The sequence below is a fragment of the Dromaius novaehollandiae genome, chromosome 8 (assembly GCF_036370855.1).
Source record: "Dromaius novaehollandiae isolate bDroNov1 chromosome 8, bDroNov1.hap1, whole genome shotgun sequence".
NCBI lineage: Eukaryota > Metazoa > Chordata > Aves > Casuariiformes > Dromaiidae > Dromaius > Dromaius novaehollandiae.
In genome coordinates, this window is record NC_088105.1 from 25,112,736 (window position 1) to 25,140,406 (window position 27,671).

Below are 27,671 nucleotides of genomic sequence, written 5' to 3' on the forward strand. Positions count from 1 at the left end.
TCTAGTTCATCAGGAATTATTACTGAGGTGTCCTCTAATGTTTGCAATTGAGACACTGAATACATATAGGATTTTCTTGGTAGTTGCCCTGAGAAGGTTGCAACAGATGAACTGATTAAATGTATTTGCTTTAAAGTAACTTCTGTACTGTAAAAATGAAAGAGACTATTTCTGGAAGTGCAATTCAAGATAGACATTTTTACTTTTTTAATTAAACATCCACATGACTTAAATAAAAACAATTTTATCTAACCCACTGAAGTAATTTGTATCACTGAAAATTTCAGCAATACACATTTGCAATGATAATGTTAAAGAACTTTCAGTTGCTGATTGGAAGCAGTTAGCTAAGCACCTAGTGACAGTGTTAGCTGAAGAGTTAAACTAGACTTCTGTAAATGTAGCATCTGCTGCAAGAATGATTTCCTTCCCAATTCTGTTTATTCAACCAGTCCAACTGAATGAATTAAATTTACTGGACCTTCAGAAAAAGATTCCCCTCAATCTATCCTTTTTATCTTTATGCAGCCTAAAAAATCTGCTGGTTCTGAAATGTTAGAGGGTGCAATGCATAGAAAAAAGTTATGTTATTTGCAAATACTGCTACCTTTGCTAAAGCCATTTTTAGGAACAAAACATGTTTATTTTCCTCCTGCATATTTAGGAGAGGTTGTCTTGCCCCCAAAATAGTATTGAATCCAATTATAACATGACAAAAAATAAACAATTGCATAAGAATTGTGAATGCAGATCTTCATTAAAACCTATAATCTGAATATATGTATGTTAATCTATAGAACTACTTAAATGTAAAGAGAAAGTGCATATCTGGTTAGAAAAAATGGGGTGTTTAACATAAAGACTATGCTGATTTGCAGTTGAAAGAATCTTAATAGTTACTAATCAGAGTGAATTAGCCTCTTTTCTGGAAAGCAATTAAAGGATACAAATATAAGGCAAGATTTTAAAAAGTCAGTACTTATTTCACTAACTTGTATCAATCCACCTGTATGCATCTTTAAATCTCAACATATGAGGAACTTCCCTTAGATTTTCAATAGAGAACAAATGTTTCCATTTTTAAAATGTGATTAAATGCACAAGCTACTCAGTGGATAGCCATACACATCTCAGCACATTTGTATTCCACATATGTCAGAGAACAGAACCATAAGGACTTCCTTAAGGTTTATGTCTTACATTTGTTTTTGATTATTCAAATAATGTGCATTACACCTGCATCAATTCACAATAAGTTTATTTTATGTGAAGAAAAGCTTGCCATTAATGAAAAATTTCAGTAGAAAACAGTACCTCCTGCTTTCAATCTAGATTACTCAAAAGTAGAAGTTTGTATTAGTGAAAACTTCAGTAGAAACAAAACTGTAGGAAACATGTCCTTGGCACATGAAGTAAAAGCTTTAAACACATTAAGTTTGAATAGAGTATTTACTATGCAACCATGCTGGCAGAAGAGCCAGTTTGTAATGGCTGGTATTTGTCCCTTAAGACAATAACATGGAAGACACTTAAACCTGCTTACATTACATTAATTGTATATAAATATGTTGTCACCATAATTGACAGTCTTTATTCAAGCCAACCATTTAGTTTAGCAGTTCTAAATAAGTAATAGGCACTTTGCCTTTCTGATTTCCCCTTTCACCCATCAGCCAGTCTGAATCCATGCCAGGGATACTGTACACTGTTATCACCTAAAAAACCAGAAACAGATTATTACAACATTGCCATCGCCTGGAAATATTGCACTCTACCTTCATGTGATTTACAAGATCTTAGAACTGAGATTAACCAAGTTAAACAGAGCATTTAATATAAGCATCCATGGAAAATAAACTAGTGTTCATAACAATTACTTCGCTGGTCCATGGAAAAGTAGATATGGTAGCATAGTTTAAATAAAGTCCTTCTTAAAAAGTCCCTTTTTCAGACAAAATTTTGTTAATTGCTATTTCTTTTCTATTAGATTTTATACATAGATCTGATATATCACTATCAACTTTAATTTTAACAGGCAACCTAAAAGCAAGTTCCCTGGATCTTCAAGTGCACGATAGAAAGACGGATGGTGTTGGGTGGGATGCTGGGACTTCTCACTGAACAAGATGCAGTAAAAGGAAGACAGCAGAACTGCGCTTTCATTGTCTAGCAAACATTCTTGCAAGCTAAGCAGGCATAAAAAAAAGTCAACTCTCACTGTAGAATATTATAATATACAGGTACAAGACAATTTTAGCTTCTGAATCAGAGTACTACTGAAGTTTTATTAAAAAGTCAGCTACACAGATTTATAGATGTAGTGCATCTTTATCAGTTAGTCACAAGCATTCTGATTTTACTCTTAAATGATCAAGGTACTTAGAAAACTCTTACCTCATCTGCGAGTAGTGATAATTCACTGCTGTTTGCAGCATCGTAATCATACAGAACTCTTGCCTTCCTGCTGCCACTTAATGACTTCAGTTCACTGAAGCCTGAAGTAACTATTGAATTGCTTACTGAAGGCAATGAAGCAGAGGCTGAGGCCAAGACCGAGGGAGCAGAAACGTTTTGCACAGGGGCTGAGGAAGACTGATTATTGTTAGAGAGGAAGGTAGATGGAAAGCTGTGGAGGAAAACAAAACAAGTTGACTAGCGGGTGAATCAGTTCTACATGGAGAATCATACATGCCTCCATGCCTAAATTAGTATTCTTACCTTTCTCAGCAACTATGGAATAAGCACCAGTAGACAGCAGCAGAATAGCCCTAATACTTGTATAGACCTAAAAAAATATACTTTCTCTGAACCTGTAGGATAAACCAAGCCAATATACTTTAAAAGAAAGATTGTTTCCTTAAAAAACTCAATATATACCTCTTAAAAGAAATAAAGAAAAGCACTGTTGGTTAGACTCAATTCAGTAGTTTAATAAACATTTCTTTTGGCAGTTCTGCCAGTAAAAGTAGCCTCCACCCCCTGCTGCTCATTCCTCATTTATGTGGCTACACAAAAGATTGTGCTGGTGAACCAGATCAGGGAAATAATGCAAGTTAAAAACACCCCCTCTCTCTGCAAAGAAAACAAAAACCACAGTAATCCACAGTAAAATTTTTGTAACTCAAATCAATTTGTTGATCTAGCTTGCTGCAGGCTGCAAAACAAAAATATTTGTTTCATTAAAGATGAACTTGAACTAAATTGAGTCCCTCCTTTCTAGGTCAGACTGCTGCTTGTTCTGTGCCAGCTCTAGTGCTAGCCAGACCCTTCCATAAAGTCAGTTCAACTCATTTACCTGGCTGAAAACTAATCCAGTGAAAAAGTGTATAATCGTCTACTAAATTAGCGAGCTGAATCAGAAGAGAATGTGATGAATGCCAGAGAAGACACAAGGGAAAGGACAGAACCACATGGCTGAAAAGTGGAAGGAGTAGAGAGGACAGCAAGGAAGCAAGAGATTTCTTTTGGTAGATGTAGGGGGCAACAATGAGCTGTGAGACTGGGTCACTGGCTCAGGTAACTTTGATGTACATCCTGGGATGCAGTTCCATAGCAGCCCAAACTAATCTATTTAGCAGTTGATGCAGTCATACTTTGTCCCTTGCTGCCTTACTTTGTACCAACACTCACCTGATTCTACCTTAAAAGCAGGTCAGTGAAGGGTTTGGAAAGTGTCAGAGTTGATACGCAGAAAAAGGTGAGAGTTAGCACCCAGGAACTAGACTGAGTCAAGATGATGTGGAACTGTAGCTTTATTTCTTTGCATTCTTCTTCTGACCAATCTACACATCAACTAGTCAGTCAATACTATTGTGACCTGTAACTTTCCTCACTAGTCCTTCTACACAGATGCTTTTTCATTAACATCCTGGATGCAGACATGTTACTTTTTTTTTTTTTTTTTAACTTATTCTTTTGACATAATGATGATCTATTCATTTTGTGTATCTGAGCCTATGAGAAGGCACTGTTTCATCTCATCTCTCCCCACCTACGCTCCCCAGTTAAGTTCTTCCTAAAGATGCAGTTCTACGGCAACTTCAACCATTTAAATCAAGATCAGTATATTCCCACACCCACGTCTGCTCATACAGTCATAAGATTAGCTGCTTTAGGGAGCTGATACAGGTGAAAACTAAATCTGTCAGTGACTAATTTTTGGATTACATGGCCATGAACATAGGTGGAATTGAGGCAGCCCCAATCTAGATCAGCTGCAGCAGTACTGCACTCTAAGTTTACACTTTCACACTGTATCTAATCTTTTATAGCCACTAAACAGGATGGTCCTACTCCTCTACCCCTTTATTGCAGAAATGTTCCTTCTCTGGGATCTGAGTCAGATGTAGCAGTCAGTTGCTTCCGAGTGGATTCAACAATCTGCTTCAACAAAAATTATCAAGAAGATTCATAACTTTCCATCAGAATGGCTTCTTGAACAGATTCACCTTGCAGCCATGTAACTGTCATAGCTGTCTGAAGGGAAACAGCAGGAGTACAGTCTAAGGGACTGAACTATCCCCTATACATTTAGACCAAATTATACATAAAAATCTGGATACAGTTTCAGGAGACTGCTGTGAGTTTAATTAGCAGTTTACTGCTGTCTAAAGGATGAAGTCCCACTTTCCCCTTTGGTTCACCTTGACCTTATTTGATCAAAAAGCGCTAGTTCAACTCACACAGAAGAGAAAGCAAGCCCAGCAAAAACAACAACAAAAAAAGTTTCTTTTATTTGCCAGATTAATTTTTCGAACCAGCTCACCAAGTCCCCTGAGCAAAACACCTCAGCAGAACAACAAGAGAAGAGCAAGACCTCCACATTTTGGTAGGGAAACTCAGCCATGCCCTAGGATATATTTATTACTTTAACAGCTGCCATTCAAACAGAGGAAATTCATTTTAAATGACAATCAGCTGTTTCTGAATACTGCTAAACTACTGTTTAATATATTGCTAAACCTGTCTGTTAACACAGCAATTACTTGAAGAGCATTTTGCTCAGTTCAAAGGGTCACTGGTTTGTACAACTAGTGAAAAAGCAACACAAAACTTTCTAGACACTTTCTTGTCGATCAGTAAAGCCTCATACGCAAAGCCATATGTAGGCACATTACTGAAGATCTTCAGCTATACAGAGACTGTCTTGGATTTTTTTAAACACTTGAGTAGTAAGAGTTTCACAGCTTGTGGAGTAGGGGACTAGTAATGGGCAAAATTGAAACTAAATGTTGCCAAAGCTTAGGTTTGGCTGGCAGAAAAGCTGAGAAAATTCACAGCAAAAACAGTTATCAGCAAGAAAAAAAGAAGCCAGAGAACCAGGATATTTGAAATAGATTTGTTTAGTTCATTCTGGGGAAGAAAAAACGAGAAGAGATTCTTTTTAACATGGGATATTTGATTCTTTAAGCAACCCCACAGAAAGGGGGAAGCAGTAGAGGCATAAGCAGCTGGTGCTGTCTTGAAGAGAAACATCCATAAAACCACGTCTATTTATATAAAGAGAACTGAGCACAAGTTTCCACCACCTTGTGATACAGCTGAGTCTGCAGTGTGTATCAACAAAACCAACGCTCAGACTTGGAACTCAAACAGTCTCAGTGTGAAGTGGGTTCGGGTTTAAGCCCTAGGTTCTGCCTGAGGTAAAATATGTAACATGAATCTACTCCAAGAACCTGGTTTCTGTTTCAAGCAACAAACTATCCCAGCTGGAGCTTGCATACCTTTGGGTCACTGAAGATTGCAAAATAAAAATAAATCCCCCACTCCTCCTCTTTCATATGAGAATATGACACAATGTCATTCATAGATGTATGAAAAGAGCATGTGTAAGAGCATGCAGCACTGTATGTCACTTTTTAACCGAGTGCTGGCAAATATAACCAGCATCTAGCTGAGCTGCCTAAGCTATTTATTTGGTGGCTATGTCTGCCTATGTATAACATGGGAAGTGCTATGCAGCACACGCCTATAAACTGAGAAACTCTTCCAAAGCAAGGAGCGCAACTTGAGAACCTGTCCCAGTGCTCTCCTTTAATACTTCAGTGGGACTTCCTTGCTCAGGGAAGGAAGGAAAGACAGACCCAAGATTTAACACCATTACTGTTTTAATCTATGTAGGCAGATAAATTTCATTCAGCTGTTTGAGGTATTTGGGATTTTGAAAAGTTTCCATGCTTTTGGTCTTATAGCAGTCACAATAATTTTATCAAAAATACTAATCAGAAAATAGCCACACAAAAATGTATCTTTCTGTTTTCCTAAAGGCAATATTTACTTCAAATATACATTTTATACCTGATAGCAATTTACATGCAACTTAAAGACAGCTGATCTGGACATGTTGTACATCCTAAAGCAAGAGATTTTAAAGAGAAATATTATCTTCTTTAGGTTAAAGCTATTAAGCTTAAATTTTTGTCTGGTAAGTAAACTAGGATAAGAATACAGATTTTAAAAACACCCTCTTCTCAGAATAGTTGTGTATATATACTTCACTACTCCAGTGAATGTTTATTCTCAAGCTTTCAATTCCACTATTTGCATTTATGTGCTACCAAATTTTATAGCTGTGTACTTCTTTCAGTGGAATGTAGCTTTAAAGATGTAGCTTATTTTTAAAGAATACCTTTAAAGACTTTTTGGAAAAACTTTTTCCAAAGAGTCTTTTTGGAAAAGCCTTCAAACTACCTATTTAAACAAACCAAGGAAAGGAGATCAAATGCCACAGGAAGCAGCAAATCAGTACAAGGACAAGACTCAAGAACACAGTTTTGTTTTTACTTCCTCTTCATGAAAAAAATAAGTAGAGACACTTTAGAGAGACAGTTATTTAGAACAGCTATTACAGTAAACTTCTAAGCACAGGCCATTCTTCAAAACATCTGCTCACCTGAATAACATGGTCTGCAATAACCTTTAGAAAGACTCTAATTGGTAAAGGAGAATTTGAATAGGGAAACTGTATGAAAAGTAAGCATGCAAATCTCTTTATAGTATAACAAATAGCAAGAAAAGGCTTATGAGCACAAAATAATGAGTTTGACAGTTTCTGCTCTTAGTTTAAAAACTGCTACAGCCACTAAAGAGTAAAGCTAGATAACTAGAAAACTAGAAAAGCTTGCCCATTCCATTGCATTACTGATTTTTCACACATTATGAAGTACATTTCTCCCCAAGTATATTATATATGCTAGCAACTTACATGGTAGAGAATTCAGTTGCATTTTCAAATTGGGCAGGGTCAAATTAAGAGGCAAAGTGAATTTACAGGAAGAAAAACAACTTCTCCCACATTGTATTGTGGTTTTCTAGCATGAAGTATTAGACAACTGAACACTTACAAGCCAAACTCTAAAAATCCATCTCTGTGCCATCAAATGAGGTTACCATGGTCTCCCCATCCTCAATTATAAAATATGCAAAATCTCACTAAATTCACCCTCAAAAGGCATTAGTCCTATCTATAAGCTAAAGGAAGTAGATACACCAGAGTAATTCCAGAGTCATTACACAAATCATATCTATTTTCTATTACTCCAGGATTCCTGTGCTGGGGTGTGTACTACTGCTATACAGCAGTGTAAGCTTTCCTACTCTACATAAGCCTTTAGAAAAAATCCTTAACTAGAAAGGTTTTTGCAGTGTTACTACCTTCCAAGCTGTTTCTGGAGATCCAACATATACTGGTAACATTGTGCATAATAGGTCATCTGAGCTTCAACAAAATCATTCAGACAGCGAAGATGATGTGCCTATAATATAGCAAAAAATTCAAGTTTTTAGTCTGTAAAAGCGTTACACTGCGTTAGAAAGACTGGTCTCCTAATTGAGTGGTAATGACAACATTGGCACACAGGGATTTATGCCACACAGGCAGTGCGTGCATGTACCAGATAACTGGGATAAAATGTCACAGAATCAACACATCAAGCCCCTCAAACAAGTACTGTACAGGCATCATATCATTATTTACCTGTATTATTTGCACAATGGAATAAATATTTTAGCACTTTTTTGTGGTTTCAACTTTCAGTGGAAAGCTGAGTTTAAGTTATAAAAATGAAAACTCCTGAGAGTTAACTGAGGGATTAAAGTTAAATTCAGAGGATAGTAAACTATAATTCAAAAATAAACATAGTTGCTTGATGCTCTAAGGCATTAAAGTGAAAGCTAGTAGCCCGAAGTTCCCAAGTAACTTACTGTAGTTATTGCTGTAGTGCCCTGTTTTTGACTGTTCCCACCCACCCCATTTTGAGTACTCACATGTGTACTGCTGATTCCTTCCAGCAAAAGTCTGGTAATCTCTGCTTGACGATCAAATTCACTCTGCGTAATTCGTACTTCCTGTTCAGACTAAAAGTATGCATGCCCTTAGATGTTTGTACAATGTACTCTATTATACCTTCCTACTGCAACAGTCCCATTGTATTCAGCACTATTCATACAAATGCATTTAATCATGTGCTTAGGTGTTTAAATCCTGTGCTTTTTCTTTGGAGATCTGAACTACTATACAAAGAGAACAGCTGCATTTGGTTCAGAGCTGTTGAGGCCCTGTCTACACAACAGACAGCTATATCAGCAGACCTCTACCACGTAGATGCAACGTATCCCAAAGGAAGGCATTTTTCTGCCAGCAATATTATCCCACCTCTCTGCCTAACAAACCAAGCGTTCATTGGCATAACACAGTGTCTGCACCAGAGTTTCTGCTAGCATAGCTGTGGCAGCCAAGGACAATGTAATTTTTTTTCCATACTTCAAGTTAAAAGAGCTCTGCTCACAGAACTTATTGTAAACCTGACATTATTTTTGTCAGGCAACTGCACAGCAATCAGCCATGCATAAAACTTTGACAGTGAGTTTCAACAGAATATTTTACTGATTAATGTCTCTTACTGGCTGCCAAGCTACTACAATTATTTCTGGAGCTTGGAATTGAGGTGTCTTTAAAAATAAATATATCCAAACCATAGCAAATATTCTAATTCCAGTTAGAAGCACAACTTCTGTAAAAATGATTGGATTTAAATTTGATATGTAAACAATTCCAAAGTTTCCCCCCTTGTTACCTATAGTTATCAACAATTATTAAATAAATCTAATAGTGCTATTAGCAGTTTTGAACAACTTCAACTGGCAAAATTCTGAATTATTTTGAATGGTATTTTGAGAAAAATGAAACTACTCAAAATGCACAAATACATAAAAAAAATGTGGTGTAGGATCTAAGATTTACTGTTCCAAGACAGAGCATCCTCAACCCTGGAATCCAGATTACCTTGCCTCAATGCTTAAATACATTTAGTACCCTGTTTCTAAAAAAGAACCCAAAGGCAAAACTCTGCATTAAGCCTGAGATGCAGCAGTTACTGTTCTTAACACAATGGAGTACAGAAATATGTTTTGAGGAAACTTAATAACACATTATTTTCAAAAGGATTTTATGTGGTTGCAAACATTTTGCTCTTGCATGGCATTAAAACTAATCAATATGAAAAGCTGCATGGAACACAGAAGGATCTTAATCTCAGAAATAAGCACAGAAGAATGATGCAGTTACCCAAGAAAGGCTTTTCAACTGAAGTCCCTGCAGCTGTGAAGGCTTACACATTAATTAGAATAAAGACAGTGAGGAAGCAGCTACAGAGTCCTGTATATTCCTTATTTAAAACTGAGATAACAGTGTATATATCAAGTTACAGACTAATTAAGTTTTCCAAGTTTGTTGAGGCAAGAATAGTTGCTTGGAATTTTGCTATTAAATCTTTGAATTAATATCAGTAAAATCCATCTGGCAGACCCTTAGAGAAATGTAATAACGGGCAGGGGAATAACGGGAAGTCTGATACCCAAGAAGGGAAGAAAAACATTCCTTTCTCTATTACCAACTTCTTCAATTCCTTTACAAGGAAAGCAAATTAATAGGTAAACCATTTAACCATTTATATGGAAATAGTCTAGTCTCTTGCTTCTCTGAAGTCAGCAGTTGCTAAAGCATATTTTTCTTCCTGCCAGGTAAGAAAACACATGAGAATAGGAAAATATAAAAGGGGGAAACCTGCATCAGAATAATGCTATTTGTTTCAACGATATGTTAGCAAAACAACTGCTTCCTGAAAGAAGGGAAAAAAAAAAAGCATAATGACTAATGTGGTAACATGTATTAATTAAGGTAGTTCACAGAGTGACTTTAAATAGAACCATGCCTTACAAGACCCAGATGTACTGGATTTTTAGAGATTTCCATAAATTTAAGTATGTGATAGGATGCTTAATCTATTTTGCTCCTCCCTATCTTCCACTACTGCTAGGTGAACAATGCAGTACAGCATGTGTATTCTACACATTGTGGTAAAGGCTGAAAACAGCTGACTTTTTCAATCTAGGAAGTTTACGATCAGACCACCTCTGTCTCTGAACGGAACAGAGAGCTTCAAAATGCAAGGCTAAACTTTCCTGCAGCCTTCAGCTACAGTCGTATTTTGTTTTTTAAACAACAATTAGAAGGCCTCACTAGGTATCTCCCATGAAGATCCCTCAAAATGTTGCTTGCTCCCCAAGTTCAGAAACTCCCCAAATTCAGACTATGAACATATATATAATATATATGTATATACACACGCACATATATGATCCTTGGAAATACTGTACAAGCCTGTAGCTAAGAAACACAGGATCATAAGAGCACAGGAAAACACAATCAACTTCCTAATCTTGTTTTATTACAGAGACTATTACTAAAACAGTAACAATGGATGTAATCACACTACCCAGTATAGTTAACCTTCCTTGTCTCCTCTATAGTCAAAGAAAGATGAGAAATCCTCTTGATGCTCAACAATAGCCTAACTTCAATGGGCTAATGCCCTAAATTTAGTGCCCATGCACTAAAAGCCTCTGTTCTTTCCATTGACTACACTGGACACTGGGAAAGAGTCTTAATAAAACTTAGGTGTCCAAAGTGCATAACACAAGTACCTACCCAGTGTGTTTCATAGTACAGAATTTCATATACTCCAATTGTACACATTTCAGGAGGGAAGTTAAACTTAAGAAAGTTTATCACTAACAGCAGGTAGATCTTTTGTCCTATCTCAAAAAGATTGTAACTGCTGTAAAGATTACTGGACAGGCTGAAGTCCATAGTTACAGATCCCAGCATCTCCTCATATTTGAATTTTAACAGGCCTATTAATCTCTTCCTCTGACTTTTAAACACGGAAAGACAGATTGCCTTTAAAAACCTGGATTACTGTTCCTTTAGTGGAAGGTATGTGTTGCAGTTTGTCCTGAATAATTTCTGGGGTTTATATGTTTAATAAAAAAGGAACCTAGAGTTACCTAACGCATGGTGAGATTTAAAGCTTTTAGTCTCCTTTATGCCATGGTTAAGTACTTCATGTTATTCCTCTTCAAGACACAATCTCTTAGTTCTCACTACTCTTAAAGTTGCTCGCCATTCTCTCTGAAGAGCCAATAGTTTTGTTCCTAATAGCCATTAAACTTCAAGTTTAGTTTTCTTTCCAGCAGTACTGCTGTCCTGTCACCTTTTCCCCAAAACAGTACCAAGTACTCCAGCAAATGGGATTGCTGCTTCCAAATTGTTTCTTTACTTAAATAATACAATAATTCTTAAAACTTGGAATCAAAGTTAACCTAATCCTCTTTTTACAGTTCTCTCTCGTAACTCCTCCTTCCCCCTAAATTTGCACATTAACACAAATTCTATTCTCTAGCCCACCTAAAACTGTTTGCACCCCACAAATTTAGAATATAAGAAGCCTTAATTTCATTTCTCTTAAAACCCCCAAAATTTCACCCAAAGCTCTGTAACCCAGCTTCTAACAGCAACTCCCCTCAGCTGCCTATCTTGTCCCCCTTAAAAACCATGCTCCAAAACCCCAGCCCTCCAGCTACCCTTACTTTCTGTTTCTAGACTTAGTTTCTATTTCACTTTCTCCACATAAATCCCCTAAGAAATTTACTCTTAACCAGTAGTTCAGCTTTGTGCAGCCTGTTCCCATACTGCTTTGTCCCAACCAGTGATCCCAAGAAGAGTCCCACTCACGGCGCAGGAGTAGCTAACACCCAACACTCCATTAGCGCCACTGAGCTTGTGCTCCTTCCAAGGCATGGCACAGCAAGAGAGAGCATTTGCTTCTGGGCAGGGGCTGCAGCCTTCTACACCTATAAGCCCAGGTAGAGTTTTTAGACTAGTCTACCTCCTAACTTCAGTCTTTTAAAAGAAGCGTTACATTCTTTGGTGGAACTGCAGGAGTAAAAGGAAAAAAAAAAAAACCCACACACAAACAGGGTTTTCTTAGAGCTGCTGGCATGCGCTCCAGCATTTTAGGAACTGCTCTGTTGCCTGGGTAGTAGCTTCGTATCAGCGTTTTTCAGAACAGGTTAGAGTACTAGACCTCAACCTTTCTGAAAATTTTCATATACGCTCCCTGTTAGGAGTTTGGTTTTTTTTAGTAGGCCGGTAATTTTTGAAAGATGAGCTCTGTAATTCTTTCTCTATTACATCTTGTCACATGAAAATCATATGGTACTAAGGGAGAGCTAGCCAGAAACAGCTTGCTATAAAACAAGCCATGGGCTTCGCATTGCCACTGAAATTTCAAAGTCCCTGGAGAGAACCAGCGTATTCTGATGTAACACATCAGATGGCCAACATTAGACTGAAATCAACAACATGCAATATCCTATATTACATTACACCAGCACAAGTTATGGTTTCAGAATGTTGCAGTTTCTAAACTGTTTACTTACTTTTGTCACTTCCTCAGCCCATATCTAGTCAGCATTAAAAGTGAAGCGGGGGGGAAATAAAAGACATACACACTTAGAAGAGAGTTGTGGTGCTTTAATATAAGATGCAACCATACTTTAGGTTTTAAGTACTTTCCTATCTTTCTTTAGGACTTAAAAGAAATTTGAGGATTGCTGTGAATGAGTCAGTTGCCCTTCATGTACAAGGAAACTAAAGTCAATATGCATAGTACTACAGCTATGAAACAAAGTAGTTAGTTAAGAGTGTACGACTCGTCCAACTTAGATTCTTACAAAATATATTTAAAACAAGCTATTACAACAAACATAACTACTTAGAAAGTGATATGAACCAGACAGACTAAACTATGTTATGAACGAATTTAAGTTATCTTAATGTTTTAGAATATTGGAAAACTATGAAAAGATATTCTCGTTTCAACACCATGTTAAATAATGACTGAAACAGACAAATGAGTGATTTCTCTTGCTAATTCCACTCAGAGTTTCCACTTTCACAAGAATCTTCACTTAGTAGAGCTAACTCAAAAAACTGCAAGGAATTTATCTAGAAATTAATTAGTCTAGCTTGCTGTCCCAGTTCCTTCTTGCAATGCAGTTCTTTAACTTTCGTATTTCAACAATTGTAAGCTGCTGATGACACAAACAGGACTTTGGTAGGAAGAAATGTGCATAAAGGTTGCAATAGCAAGTTATAACAAACAAGCTCATTTGCTCTTGAAAAACACCTTAAACAGGACCACATAAGCTGGATAGCAAGAGGAAACACTTAGTAAGGAAATGAATGAACACAGGAGGCCAACAAACCTTTAGCCATTTTACATGCAGCAAGTTGAGCAGGTAAGAGACATTTACCATAATGTTATTCTCTTCAGGTTGAGAGGTGTTTAGTTGCTTAAGTGCATAGATAAAGACAAAACCAAGTTATACTATGAATATAGCAGGTGAACAGGTTATTGACACAAAACAATGCAAGTTTAAGCTAAGCAAAACTGTGAACTAAATACAGATATCTAAACAGTTTTATCTATTTTAAATACTGATCTAAGCTACTTCATTTGTACAATAAGCATGGGAGGATGTATTTTCCTCAAATCTTAAGTACTTTTACAACAAAATCAAATGTACATACTAATTTATCACTCTATTCCAGCATGTCAAAGAAAGCAGTGAAGCTTGGAAGAATGTGCATCATGACTCAAGACTTGTTGCTCTACACTACCAGTTCAGCAAGTTTGGTCAGACATCTTCCTTTATAAATACGTGATCCAGCAGAAGGTGAGCCATTTGTATCACATCTGTTCCCATGTGAGTTCTCACTTCTTGCAGAGTGTAGCAAGGTCCTTTTCCCCTTGTCTCAGGGAATTCTAAAATCTGCTGCATTGCTAAATCTCAAACAACCACACTGCTATTAAAATGCAACTAAAGCATTTTGAAGTGATATAAGAGATCTGGGGTTTCATGCTTTATCAGCACTGAATTATTTTTGAATTATTTTGAATTATTTTTGAATAAAGCTAGGAAGTATTTGCTTCATGAGTATTTAAGACTGGTCATGTAACAGCAGCAGCAATTGGGAGCAATGTGTCAGAGCATCCAGCACTGGATGATTAAGATTTTATATTGGTGATGGAACTAATAAACCAAAGTGTAGAGCCTTCCTTTTAATGATAAGCTTAGTGGAAACAGTTTCCTTATGGTCTTTCTACTGCTTTAGAAAGCAAGATATATACCTGCCACCACACCACTAGGAAGCTAATAACCAAAACACTTTCTCTTCTTTTGAACAAATCTACGTAAAGGCATAGCCCACTATCCATTGCCTCTCTCTCCAGTGTTTCCAAATTCCACTGCTGGCTAATACCCTGCTCCACTCACCATTGTTGGTTTCACAAATTAAGCAAAGTTTGACATAGAGCAAAGTCATTTGTTCCATAAAAATTAACATAATAAAGAGGAAAATTCATGCAGAAACTTAAATACGTACATTTTAAATACACAGAAGCAGTGTGCATGACGCATAGGATGGCAGACAGAAGCAGAATCATCAAGTGGAGAGATGCTGGCTTTTTAGAAGGGTTCACCATATCAAAGACGGGAACTGCTTCATCTATGAAGCTCAGCCTGACAGATGAAGCATCTTTGGTCTTTCAGGACAGTGATCCAGTCAGAAAAGCCAGCAAAATCTGACAATCCTGCTTCTGCCTCTCCATCCTCCACATCGTGCACATTGTTCCTTTGTGTTTAAATTGTCCGTATTTCTTAAGTCCGTGCGGATCAGCTCTCTTGCATTAACTTCTATGGATGGGGGAAAAAAAAAAAAAAAAAAAAAAAAAAAAAAAAAAAAAAGGTGACTATCCAGCATTTCACCAACTGCTGAAGTTTTAGGAAAGCAGTCTACAGATAGCTATGAAAACACTACAAGCATACACTCTGCTGAAACTACATACATTTGATTACACCTCCATTTAGAGGTATTTTAAAGAGTTTCAAAAGCAACAGCTTTTTAGTCCACCAACATTTCAATCTCCTTGAACAAGCATTTACTAAGAGAACATGAATGGTTAGGAGATGTGAGTTTAAGAGTCCTGCCCTATTTGGAGATGTGAAATTGTAAACAATATAGAAAGAGTAAACTACACATTTTTAATACAGAGAAATAAAGTCCAGATGGGTTCATCAGTTGGAAGTAACTGCACATTTGCAGAGAGCCAAATGCCAACATTTGGATATTTTTTACAGGACAAAGTATTTCATTAAAGATTTCCTCAACACTTTTGAATGATTTGTACTTATATATTAAAATAAACCACGTGGCTAGTCATGCTTGCACTAGAGGCTATCTAGTATAGAACAAGGGGAGAATAAGTATTTACTTGGGTCAAGCAAGTTAAGCTTGATGGAATATTTAAAAATAAAACATCACCTTGATCAGCAATCCACTTTCTCTTCCTCATGTTCCACTGAGGCATTTCCTATAAAATGTCTCATTTAGAAAAAGAGCAAGGCCAAGAAGCTAGCTGGAAACCTAAGCAACCAGTCAAGTCTATAAATACATAAAACAAGCTTAAAAGTTATGGACAAGTTAAAAAACAATGACGACATCAAAAAACTCTACTTACTGCAGCTCGAGCTTCTGCAACTTTTGCCTTCTTCAATCTGGTTTTTGCTGCATCCAAATCTAGCCGTTTATTTTGTAATAGTTTACGTTCTTTCTGTAAGTGAGTTAGGTTAGTTCATGAAAACGGACATCTTCAAATGCGAAATCCTGTCTACTTGGCAATTTTTTTTTAATAAAATATCACATACAAAAAGTTTTCTTAATTTGAAATAAGAGGTAGAACTAAATCCTAATTTTTCTCATGCTTTTTAATACTCGAGGTAAGGATTTTTACGAGTACAATAGTTACAAAAAGTAAATTTCTAAAATGATTTATTTTGCCTGGTCAAAGGAAGAGAGTATAAACTGACAGCACAAATCCTATCTGAGTTTCTACATTATTTTAAAGAAAACAATAATACACAATTACCTATCACTTGATTTTAAAAATTTATATTTACAATTATTGTGAAATGACAAAGAAAGCACAGTTCAACTTACAGAAATAGTTTTGTAGTCTCCTTCAATAAAGTTTCTTAGGGGAGTGAGAAAGTTTATAGCAGAAGTTTGAATTAATTCTCTGTCTGCTGTCCCAATTCGTTTTTGCGTTTCTCCACATTTAATGAGTGCATTTCCTGGAAAGGAAAAAAATATTCAAGTTTCACAGTGATCCACGCAGGTGGTTAAAAAGAAAAAAAAAAGTTTCTACAGGTACAAGAGTCTAGGTCAGCAGTTTAAAAGATAATCCAGTGCCACAGTACTAGTTAAAAGAAGTCTTAAAGAGCTATTTAAAAATTTTTTTTTTGGACTAGCCTTTTTTATTAAAAAAAAATCTCAGGTGAAGGCCAGATTTCAACAAGAATAGATACAACATTGTAGTAGTGGCACCTGTTATTGCAACTCCATTGTAAACACCTACTTTAATCCCAGACATTGTACCCATTTGTATTAATACAGCAGCCTCCTATCCTACCACATTTTTGATCGAGTAATTAGTCATGAGTACCTGGTAGCAAGGAAAAAGCCTGCCTAGCTATTGGAAGATAATGCTTTTTCCCCATCCACTCCAAATTCTAAATATATTCCATCTTTGAAGAAATGTAGCATTTGTACATTAACTGAACAATAGTTTGAAATTTGGTTCTGAATTAGGTATTGAAACTGAAGTTAGGACGTCAAGAATACAGTTCTCATTACTGCATTTCAATAAACTGAAAAGTGTGAGTTACAAAAGCCACTAAGTTCTCAGAATATTTAAATACTTCGTGACAACACATGAAATATAACAGTGTAACTTTATGCTAACAATTCATGCAGCTTGACCTGAATTATAAAAATTACAGCAAATGCAAGCTAAAGGACTGTCTGCCTGTAAGTTCAATTCTATTCAATTAAAACAAACAAACAGAAAAAACTCATAAGGCTGATGATCAAAAAAAAGGACCACAGAAAATTTCACAATTTTTTACACTGTTAAAGGAACAAAGCTTACCATTATTGGCTGTGTATCTATAAATCTTCTACAAAACATTTACTTGACTTTTAAGTGTACTTTCCTTCCTTAGGAAGGGAACCTCGTTATTTCCAGATATAAAGAATTAATTCTTCCAAGAACAAGAATTTCCCTCCTACTATAACTCTGAAGCAAGCAACTAAAGTGAGCTAACTATCAGGGTTTATGATTGCAGACTGCACAACAACTATGAATTCCAGTTGTTTAAGCTAAATTAACAGTTAAATCTACTATCACCAATTTTAAGAGTTGTAGAGAACACTACATTATAACTATAAAATATATATAACATATAATTAAAAGCCAGTGGAAAAACATTATAAACAATATCACCCCCAATCTTCCTATCATAGGTATAGAATATAGGTGAAGATGGGAAAAAAAAAATGGAAATGATCTTCTACACTCTCTCTCACTGACAGCAAAACATTATATATTAAGAAAACCAGGAATACTGTCAAGTTAGAGAAACACCTTACTAAATAAATTAATTTCAGGTAACATTTCTAGTCCTCATCACATATACCATGCATAAATATTGTCAAATGTGCTACAACAGAATGAAAATAAGTTCATTCTAATCAGGAAACTAAATTCTAGAATTATTTGTTCAGGTGAGAATGTAACCAATCCACAAAGACAGTTACTGTTCCAACAGCAATTCCTATCTTCCATAATCTTTAGATTATGATAGAAGCTTCATCAGTGATCTCTTAATGTTCAAAGCTATACAACAAGTCATCTCAAACTGTTACAAAAACCATTGTATTATCTAGAGGAAGGCAAGAAATATCACTTTACAGTGTTAAGAAAAAACTAGATCTGTGCATTTCCTCCCTCCCATTTTTGCAACACATAAGCCATATTCTTTGCTTCCACTTACCATAGGCTGTCCCTGGTCCAAACTCATTCCCTGCATCAATCATATACTGGCCTAGTAACTCTGGATTATTCAGACGACTCGGTGCTTTGCGGTCCAGCTTCTCATAGACAAATTCTTCTATCCTAGCATCTTAAAAAAAAAAAAAAGAAAAATCAAAACAAAACCCAAAAAATACTGTACTGAGTTACTGTTATTCAAAGCACAATTTACAAATATAAAAAGAAAAGAAAAAGGAAAGAATTTTCAAAAATCCAGATATTTAAGCTCAAGTAACTTAACAATACTAAGTGAAAAATATTACTCTGTGGACCGACTGTATTCCATGTTTGTCATACTATGTTCAAGTGCTTCTTAGAGCCATCTGTAAAACTGAAAAATCACACTTTTCATCACTCTATCAGCACATTTATAGAGTTTTTCAATATTTTGTCCAGAATTCTTCACTCCAAGAGCATAACAGCACTTCTGCTTAACAAAAAAAAAAAAAAAAAAAATCCTTTCCCCTCCTCTCCCCAGAAAAAACTAATGAAGATTATCACCAGGATTAGCAATACAGGAATTAAGTTAAACAACTATTTTACGTTCTGATTTAAGATATTCTGAAAATCGAGTAACCACAGAAATTACACCCTCTCTTCCCCACTCACCCCAGCTCCTTGAGAATGTCTGAAACAAGTCACTAAAGATATTCAAAAAATATTTCATTTCATACTCCTGTCTTTCCTTAGGTCAGAGGACAGAATTACAGACAAAGTTGTCTTGACTATATAATCATTAATGTCCACTTACGATATTCAGCCACAATATGCTCTTTTAGGCAAAAAAGCCTCTACAGACATTAACAGGAACACTGTCATTTATAATGGCTTAAACTCCTCATATACAAAACCTGATTTCTCTGACCAATTGTTTTGGCTTCATAATTAGCTCACTTCATTCATGCAGTCCGTATGAACTAAATACAGCATGCAGTAATACAGACAACTCACAAAGTTGTTCTCCAATGAACAAACCTCCCACTTGGATGAAACCAAAACATATACTGTTAGACAGACAACTTTCATCAGTGCTGGATTAAATAACTACTCCCTTGTCAATGTCACAAAAGTTAGCCTGACACAGAAAAACACAGTTGTTAGTTCACTTCCTGGTGCCAAGCATGAACCAAGATGAATCCAACTTCATCTTTTTTCTTTACTCTGGCCATAACTTTATTTTGGATGAATTAAATGACACAGGATCTGAAAAGTCACTTAAAATTACTAGACTATTGCATGGGTCTAACCTAAAGATACTATTAAAATTTTGGATTGGAAGCCTCTTCTCTCTCACCCAGACAGGTTGCTCCACTAACTACAACCAAAAGAAGCTCTCAGGAACAGGTGACAGTCCTCCCAAGTAGGCTGCTAAGCAGTTGAAGTTACATTCACAGATGAAGATCACCACTTAACACTGAGTATTTTTAGACATCAAAAAATTGACTGGTCAGCATAACTGAGATACTACCATACATTATCCTTTTACTGAAACTGCCTCATGCAGTTCTATTAGCCTCCAGTTACTGATTCAAGACTATAAGTTTCTGAAAAAGTGAATACCTAATAGAAATATTTAATAGGGTTTCCAAATTAAATGAACAAGACAACTGTTTCCTCTGGCCTATATAAAGGCAGAAATTCTTTAAGTCCTATTGCAGACTTCCCACAGAATTAGTTGGGCTTTTTTTTTTTTTTTTTTTTTTTTTCTTAAACATCGCTTTTAGACAACTAAAGGATGCAACAGATTTCCAGAATAATACTTCAAAGATCAGCATTATAAAGAATTTATCTAGATGGTTTTAGAGAGATAATAACAGTGTATGATTTTCCTGTACTAACAAATCCTAACTCAGTATGTCATCGCAATGAGAATACTTCTGTTTTCAGTGCAGAGGTATTGTAATTTTATTTGAGTGAACATGAAGGAGGTTTAGATTTCTTGGTAATAGTAGTTTGCCTAGTGGCTACAGATCAGGTCCTAATTTGAAACCTAGATCTGAGCACTAGGAAAATCCCTACAGCTATTGTTTCCCCTAGTATAACTGCCACAGATGGCACCACTGACTGAAGGAGTCTGAAACTGATTTCCTCAATATCACTACTCATAGCAGCAATTTTGAAAACAAACAAAATCAACACACCAGAAAATTAAATTTCTTCTACCTATGTTATTGTTATAGTAAGAGGTTTGCCAGTGATGAAAGCATATTTGAGACTTATTTCATTGCCTATGTATGGTGTATAAAAAGCTGCAATGCTTGCAAATGATAAAGACACAGAAAGTGTCTGGAGAAAGTAATTCTTTAGTAAAAGAATTGTTAAAGTCAAATATTTCAGTACATCTTGCCTCCTTCGAACTGAATTGTATCGCACAGAAAGTTGAAACTCAGTCATGATGACAGTCCTTGAACCATTTCATGTACTCCATGAAAGAATTTTAGAGTTTTTACAGCCACCTAAGTTTTTTTTTTTTTAAGTATACAGAAAGCTGGTTCAAAGAACTCCCCTCAAATTCCATTTGTCAGAAATTGCAGCTTTCTCCTCACAAAAAGCCTTTTTTGCCTTCAAGGTGTTCCATTTATATTATTATAGTTACATCCAAGTTAATTTATAATTCTAATTTTTCTAATTAACTTGGTTATGAGAAGAGAATGTTCTAGCATAGAACAGAAAACAAGTAATGGAAGCAACTGGAGATAGAGTGGGAAATTCAGTTAAACAGGAAACAACTCAGAAGGATCAGCCAACTAGAGATTTAACCAGTGTATGGAAATAATGCCATAGTTTGGAGGTTTCCCCCTAAAGTTTTCTCCATTTGAAGGGTTAAGGAAGAACCGAGAAGAATGCAACTGGCGTGGTGTCTCAGATTCTGAGTGGCTCTTCAAAACATGCCCTTCCCTAACACCAGCCCTAGAGTTTTAGGACTGCTGTATTTAGTCATAACTTACAAAAATACCTATGTCAGTAAACAGTTACATGGCAAAAATTCAGAAATTGCAAACAAAAGCCTGAAGCACTTCTTACTTGGATTTGGCTGCAATAATACTTCTGTCTGTTTCATTATTTTTTCTGTCCACAATTTAGTGCATTCTGCTTTGCTGAGAAGGTTCTCCAGGTGAGCATCCAGTTCAGTCTTCTCTGCCTGACCAAGCTTTTCTTCCGTGAACTATAGTCAGAGAGAAAAGTTGAGAATACTAAGTTCATAGAAATAGATTCAAAGTACAACTTTAGGACAGTAACTCGTATTAGTTGCAAATCATGCTTTCAAAGATATAAACATTATACAGTCTTCAATAAAGATTTAAGCATAATTTTGAAAGTTGGTAAGGTCGACCACATACTCGTGCTTTCAGAAAATGGGGGTGGAGATGGCATTAATCAGATTGAGATGAGGAAAGGCCATTTATAACACTATGAAGAAATCCTCTGCTCTATTTGGTGCTAAGAATTCTCATTTGAAGCACTCTGATTCTCCCAAAACATGAAATAAAAGGAGTGCTGAGGTAATTAAGGCAATTAAAAGACCAGAAAATACACAAGGAAAGATGGAAGTAATTGAAGCTGACTCTTCTCCACAGTAAAAGCAGAAGACACAACAGATTCTCTTTGTAGCTACCTTTAATGTATTTAAAGAATGCTGTCCTGTCCACAACAAACAGGACAAAAAGCAGTGACATTAAATTACAGTATGAAGACTTAAATTAGTATTAGACATTAGATAACGCTTTTAAAGACAAGGATTAAGTGCTAAATTAGATTGCCCTGGGATGTGGAATATATATCTTTTTGGGGGTGGGGGAGAGGCTTTTTTTTTAAGAATAGGTTAAACAAATCTTTCAGGAATTGTTTAGATATAATTGATCCTTTACAGAAAGGGTTAGATGACCTCTAATGTTCTCCCCTAAATTTCAGTGACAGTGAAATACAATGTAAACTTCATTGAGCTAAATAAAAACTAGCAGACTATTCATTTCACTTGATATTTAATCCATGCCAGCTCTTATTAACACACAACCAGTTTGTACTTCAATCCCAGGTCTCTGTGAGAGGGGGAAGACACACAGAAGTTCCATGTCAGGGAACCAAACCAAACCAGAACTGATACAGTGTTTTGCCCCACTCTCTTGAAAACAGTAGCTTCCTCATGATTACAATTTCAGCATTTGACAGTCTGTTCAAAGGCATTTTCAGTTAGAAGAACATGGCTTACAAGTAAATGCCTAACGAGCTTAATTAAGAACATAATAGGACTGGAAGCATTTTGACTGTCCAACTTTATTCCTAACAAGTTATCGGGTGGAATATTTAAACTGTCTGTAAGAAACAAGAGTACAACAAAAATAGAACTATATTAGCCAAGCTTGTTTTAATTTCCATTATACGTAGACTAAAAATAACTTTGACACTGTGCACTTGTAAACTGTGGATAAATATTGTGCCTTTGGGGGTTCTACATACCGGCAAGCTGCCTCTGTGAGAAAGTTCAGCTGCAGCACAGGGAGAAAGCGTATTCATGGATCCACTATTATTCATGTTTAAAGGGCTCTTAAAACATGTTCTGTACTATAATTTGTTCATGAAAACTTTTTACAGATTTATTAAAATACAGTATAAATGATTTTAAAGTTACAATTGCCTGGAATTAGTCAGTCAAAAAGCATTAGTTTCTGAAATGGGCTTTTGTTAATATTTCTGTAAATCTACTCAGCAGTGTGAAAAATGCTTAACCAACAATATTGTAGACTTCAAGTATACTCTTAAAGAAAGAGCTAATTTTAGTAATGTTGAGCAGCATAGTAAACAGTAGTTTGACAGAAGCATGGTTTTCAGCATGAACGCAATGCGGCAATGCTGCCACTCTGATTTCCCACCTTGGTTATCCAGTTCAAACTTATGAAAAATATTCTTTTTCGGATTTTACTCAGTCCCTTCTTAAGGGAGGGTGGGAGGTGAGCAGGAAGGCACATCACGATTTCTTCCTCCGATTTAAAAAAAAAAAAAAGAAAAAAAAAAAGAAAAAAAAAGAAAAACTGCTCCAGAGAAGGCAGATACTATTGATTTTCTACTTTGACTAGAACTCTTAAAATAAACAAAAAAAATTTATTAAAGCTCAATACACTGACACAAACATATTAAATACAAGCACTACTGTAACAAACCATACCAGTAAGCCATCTAATCCAGCCCTCTATCATTGTTAAATTCAAAATACATATCCAAATTGCCTGAACGTGACCAGCTTATGCAGAAGGAAATTGTCCTGTTTTGAATAAACTGTGTTTCCATAGCTCAAACATACCAAGTCTACATTGTGAAGTTGATCAGAGGGAGAAACTACATTAACTCTAAATTCAAGCCTCTAAATTCAAGCAGTGGTCATTAACAATAAAAGTGCCTCTGCTGCTAAGGAGGAAAAGCCCAGCTCCTCATTCCTGAGTGCTGTATGGGCAGCTTGTCTATTACAGCGGCTGGCAAGAGGAAGGACCCTCATTGCTACTACTACACTCTGTGGCAATATTTATTTCACCTCAGATGCCACTGCCTATACCCACTTTTCACGTTGCACAAATTGCAACTATTGCAAGCTTCACTGAGAACTGCTTCAAAGCAGGTTCCACCCACCTGATGTAAGGACAGTCTTTGGATAAAGATGGCCAGGAGGCTCAATTTTACTAAGCTGTACTTTTACGGGTTTTTCCCACCCAAGGTAAAAAATAAAAATACTTCTCTCTGCAGCTTTCCATAGATTACTAACTAGAATATAGTAGTCTGAACACAGTACAATCTCATCCAAAGGAGAAACAGGTTCCTTGGAACATGAATACCAGGTGCTTGTGGGTAAAACAACCCCAATCCACCTGTAACAGAAAAGTTGGGTAAGCCTGTGAAACACTAACAAGATGTTCACCAGCAGCAAGCCGAAATGGAAATGTTAAGTGGTTTTCTTGCAAACAATATTACACTGCCCTGAATTGTTTCACAACATTTGTTGTTGTTTTTAATATCACAAAGCAACTACTGTCAGGTCATACTAAATCATCCAATGATGCCTGAATGTAAGAGTTTAACTCAATTCACAAGGCTGTACTTTTTACTTGAGGACACAAAATCCACAGCCAGATGATATAAACAAAAAATCCAGAAAAAGAGTGTCCCTCAATACCATCTGCACATTTTACATAGAAAGTAACCTAAGAAAAAATAGCAGGGAGCAGCAGTAGTACACAGAACACTAGCAACTTGGATGACAGGAACATGTTAAAGATTTGCCTCTCCCCTGCCCCAGTTAAACTTCCCATTTTAGGGGAAAGTGGTAGCTGGCAGAGGAAAATTACTACTTCCACATTTCCACTGAATTTTAGTCTACACTAAGCAGACCACTGATGTAGCTATTCAGACACAAATCACCAATGCTGATAGAGCACACTGGGTAAACCATACTTCATATCAGCTTTAAATCACGACAGGCTGCAGAAAGCCTATATTAAGTTTAATGCAATAAGCACTTACATGTAAATAGTCAAGATAAAAGAAATCACAAGGTCGCATCACAGGATCTTACAATAAAGAGTGAACTGTATCCCTTTTTCCCTTGTCCAGCCAGGAAAGCAAAATGGCTGGAGGCTGGAAAGGAAGAGATGGCCTGGGAAACACGTAGTGCTGGAAGGTAGTGGGGGGGACTGCGTCCACCACAAAGAAAATCCAAAAAACTGCTTTGAGTTCATTTAAATTTGGACAAAAACGCTTTCAGATGAGTTTGTATTCTCAGAGCTCTGCTGCTGACTGTCGGTTTTGCTAGAATATCAACATTTAGGGCAATACATCAGACTGGTTTCAGACTAGAGAGTAACTTTAACCACGCTCCAGGCCTGACGGCGACCCATAAGGAATTCACAAGGAAGCAGAGTGGATGACTGCACGCCGCCTGGGTGTCCACCTCCCTACAGGAAATCTGCTCAGGTTTGATTACATAACGCAAGCGGATTACAGCTCCCAGTGCCCTCAGTGAGAAGAAAGGGAAAAACTGACTCAGAAACAATGGGCTATCAAACAGGATTAAAGACGACACTGAAACCCAAAGAAACACTAACAGAAAGCCCGAGCGGGCAGACGCGCTCATGTGCCACATAAACGCTCCAATTTTAACGATCAGACAGCAAAACGTTTCCAGTGGCTGTTAGAAATGTAGCTGCTTATCTGGGACGAGACACATTGTTGCTGCCTTCCCGCGCGGGGATACACGAAGTGCAACCGCGTATCCTCGCGGCTGGCGCCGTCCGCTCTGCCCCTCCCCGGGCCGGACCTGTCACGACCCCGCGCGGCCTCGGCCCGCTCCCCGCGCAGGAGGCCGCGGGTGCTGGGAGCGGCCCTCCGCCACGGCGCACCGCCGCCTGCCCGCGCGGGGCAGCGCGCCAGCGGCCTGCGCTCGGCTCGGCTCAGCCCGCCCCGCGGCGGCGCCGCCAGCGCCGGGCCGCTCTCCCCGCCCCGGAGGAGGCCGCGGCGCCCGCCGCTCCCCCAGCCCCGGGGAGGGGGCGCCGGCCTGGGGCGGAGCCGCGGGAGCCGCCCGCCGCCCCGAGCCCCGTGCCCCAAGCCTCAGCCCGGCCGCGGGAGACGGCCCGCGGCCTCGCCCGCCTCCCCCGGCCGCACGGCCCGGCGCCACGGCCACGGCCACGGCCACGGCCACCGCCACCGCCACGCCCGCCCCGGGGCGCCGCCGTACCTGCACGGCGCGGCTCAGGAAGGTGCCCGCGTCGGCCGCCAGCTTCTTCACGTTGAAGTCCATGATGTTCATCTTCGGGGCGGGGCGCGGGCGGCTGACTCAGCCCGACACCCGCGGCGGCGACGGCCGCTCCGGCCCGTCCCTGTGGGGAGCCGCCGGGGGGCGGTGCCGGGCGCGGCGCGGCACCTGATTGGCCGGGCCGGCCCGCGGAGCGGCGGCACCGCCCGGCGTGGCCCCGCCCCCGGCCCCGCCCCGCGGCCGCTCGGGGGGCTGCGGCGCGCGTGGCGCCGCCTCAGGGGGACCCTGGCCGTTATCTGCGCGCGGCAGCGCCTGGGCCGTGACGGACCCCGTCCGCCGCGCGGGGAGGAAGGCTGCCCTGCGCCGGGCGGAAGCCGGGAGGCCATCTTGTGTGAGCGCGGCCGGGCGGCGCCCCGCTCGGGGCGCGCTTGTCCCCGGCGGGCCTGGGCCCGGGCCCGAGGCTGCCTGCGCCACCCGCCGTGGGTCAGCCCGGCCCGGGGCCCGGCATCCTCAGGGAGGACTGGGAAAGGACGAGGGTCCCCCACTCCCCCCACCCCCGCTTTGTTCAGTCCAGGGGTTTTGTGAGTCAAATCTCGTTTGTCTTCGTGAAAAATACTTTTAGCATAGGCCATAGCAACGCAAATCGGGAAAGAATTTGTCGGAAGTCACTTAGAAAAAGGCTGTTTGTTAAAAGAATTCGTTCAGATAAATATGTACATAGGCACAATTGTAAAATGCCACCAAAATATCACAGAAGTAGTCTTTAAAAATACCTGAAGTGTCATAGCTCTACTCTATCCTAACTCAATGCCACTGATAAAGCAAATTAGAAGATGAAATTACACTCTAATTTTAATAATTTTGCATTATTTTAACTTACACAATTTTCAAATGCTCAAGAAGAAAAGAGGCCCTTTGACATGGATGGTTGTATTAAAACAGATTTACAATGTGGCATTACTGGCAACAAATTAATATCCCTAGCTTGAAAATGATCCTGGTGATTCAGTTAAGTAATTTGCTAATGAACAGTAATCCTTAGCTAAACTTGATAAAGTCAGAGGGAAATCCTAGGGCACTGGGACAGGAAGTGAATTCCAGAAAAAGGAGGTAAGTGTAACAGCCAACACAGTCTTGCTCATAGTATTGTATGCTGCTCATATTCCGGGATTTAAAAAACAAAACAAAGCCCCAACTGTATGAAGTTCTCATTTTACAAGTAGTAGTGATAAGGAGAGGGCCTGAAAGCTATTCTGTGTATGTGTGTGCTTTGCTTGAATTGTGTTTTACCTGTTTTGGCTTTTATTGTATCACATACATAATACATATGTGTATAGATATTTGTATATAAAAACTACATGGCTAGTTTGTTTCCATTTCACTGAAATGAGTTTTACTGGCATAATAATGTCTCAAGAGTCCCAGGTGTTAAAGGAGGTGATGCGCTTGCAGAGAATAGTATGTGGTCATATAAGAAACAATTACTGCTGCTTGTAATACCAGTGTAGGATATGTGAAAAGACAGCAACATCAAATATTTAAAATTAGGACACATAAATAGAATTATTTTGTTTTATAGCTTTCATTGGTGTTAACCA

General features: G+C 38.1%; 1 protein-coding gene and 1 long non-coding RNA gene across 7 annotated transcripts in view; one reads left to right on the forward strand and one right to left on the reverse strand.

The window, feature by feature from the left end:
• Positions 1–1,241: 1,241 nt before the first annotated feature.
• SH3GLB1 (SH3 domain containing GRB2 like, endophilin B1) lies at positions 1,242–26,230 on the reverse strand. Of its 4 annotated transcripts, none has more exons than XM_064515963.1 (11): positions 26,056–26,230; positions 21,360–21,501; positions 18,298–18,426; positions 16,403–16,536; positions 15,924–16,016; positions 13,657–13,695; positions 12,781–12,804; positions 8,266–8,355; positions 7,654–7,754; positions 2,395–2,626; positions 1,242–1,715 (listed from the first exon to the last, which is right to left on the reverse strand). In XM_064515963.1, exons 1-11 carry the CDS (start codon positions 26,125–26,127, stop codon positions 1,608–1,610), a joined length of 1,164 nt encoding a protein of 387 aa, XP_064372033.1. In that variant the 5' UTR covers positions 26,128–26,230; the 3' UTR covers positions 1,242–1,607. The 4 variants fall into 4 exon arrangements, with proteins under 4 accessions (XP_064372033.1, XP_064372032.1, XP_025972262.1 ...); XM_064515962.1 differs by having other exon boundaries at positions 13,609–13,695; XM_026116477.2 differs by lacking the exon at positions 26,056–26,230 and adding an exon at positions 25,427–25,554 and having other exon boundaries at positions 13,609–13,695.
• LOC112993171 (uncharacterized) overlaps positions 26,231–27,671 on the forward strand; it is a 44,282-nt gene continuing 42,841 nt past the window's right edge. For all 3 annotated transcript variants that reach the window (XR_010390221.1, XR_010390222.1, XR_003261668.2), the window contains exon 1: positions 26,231–27,183. This is a non-coding gene — a long non-coding RNA (uncharacterized LOC112993171). The remainder of the gene's footprint in view (positions 27,184–27,671) is intronic.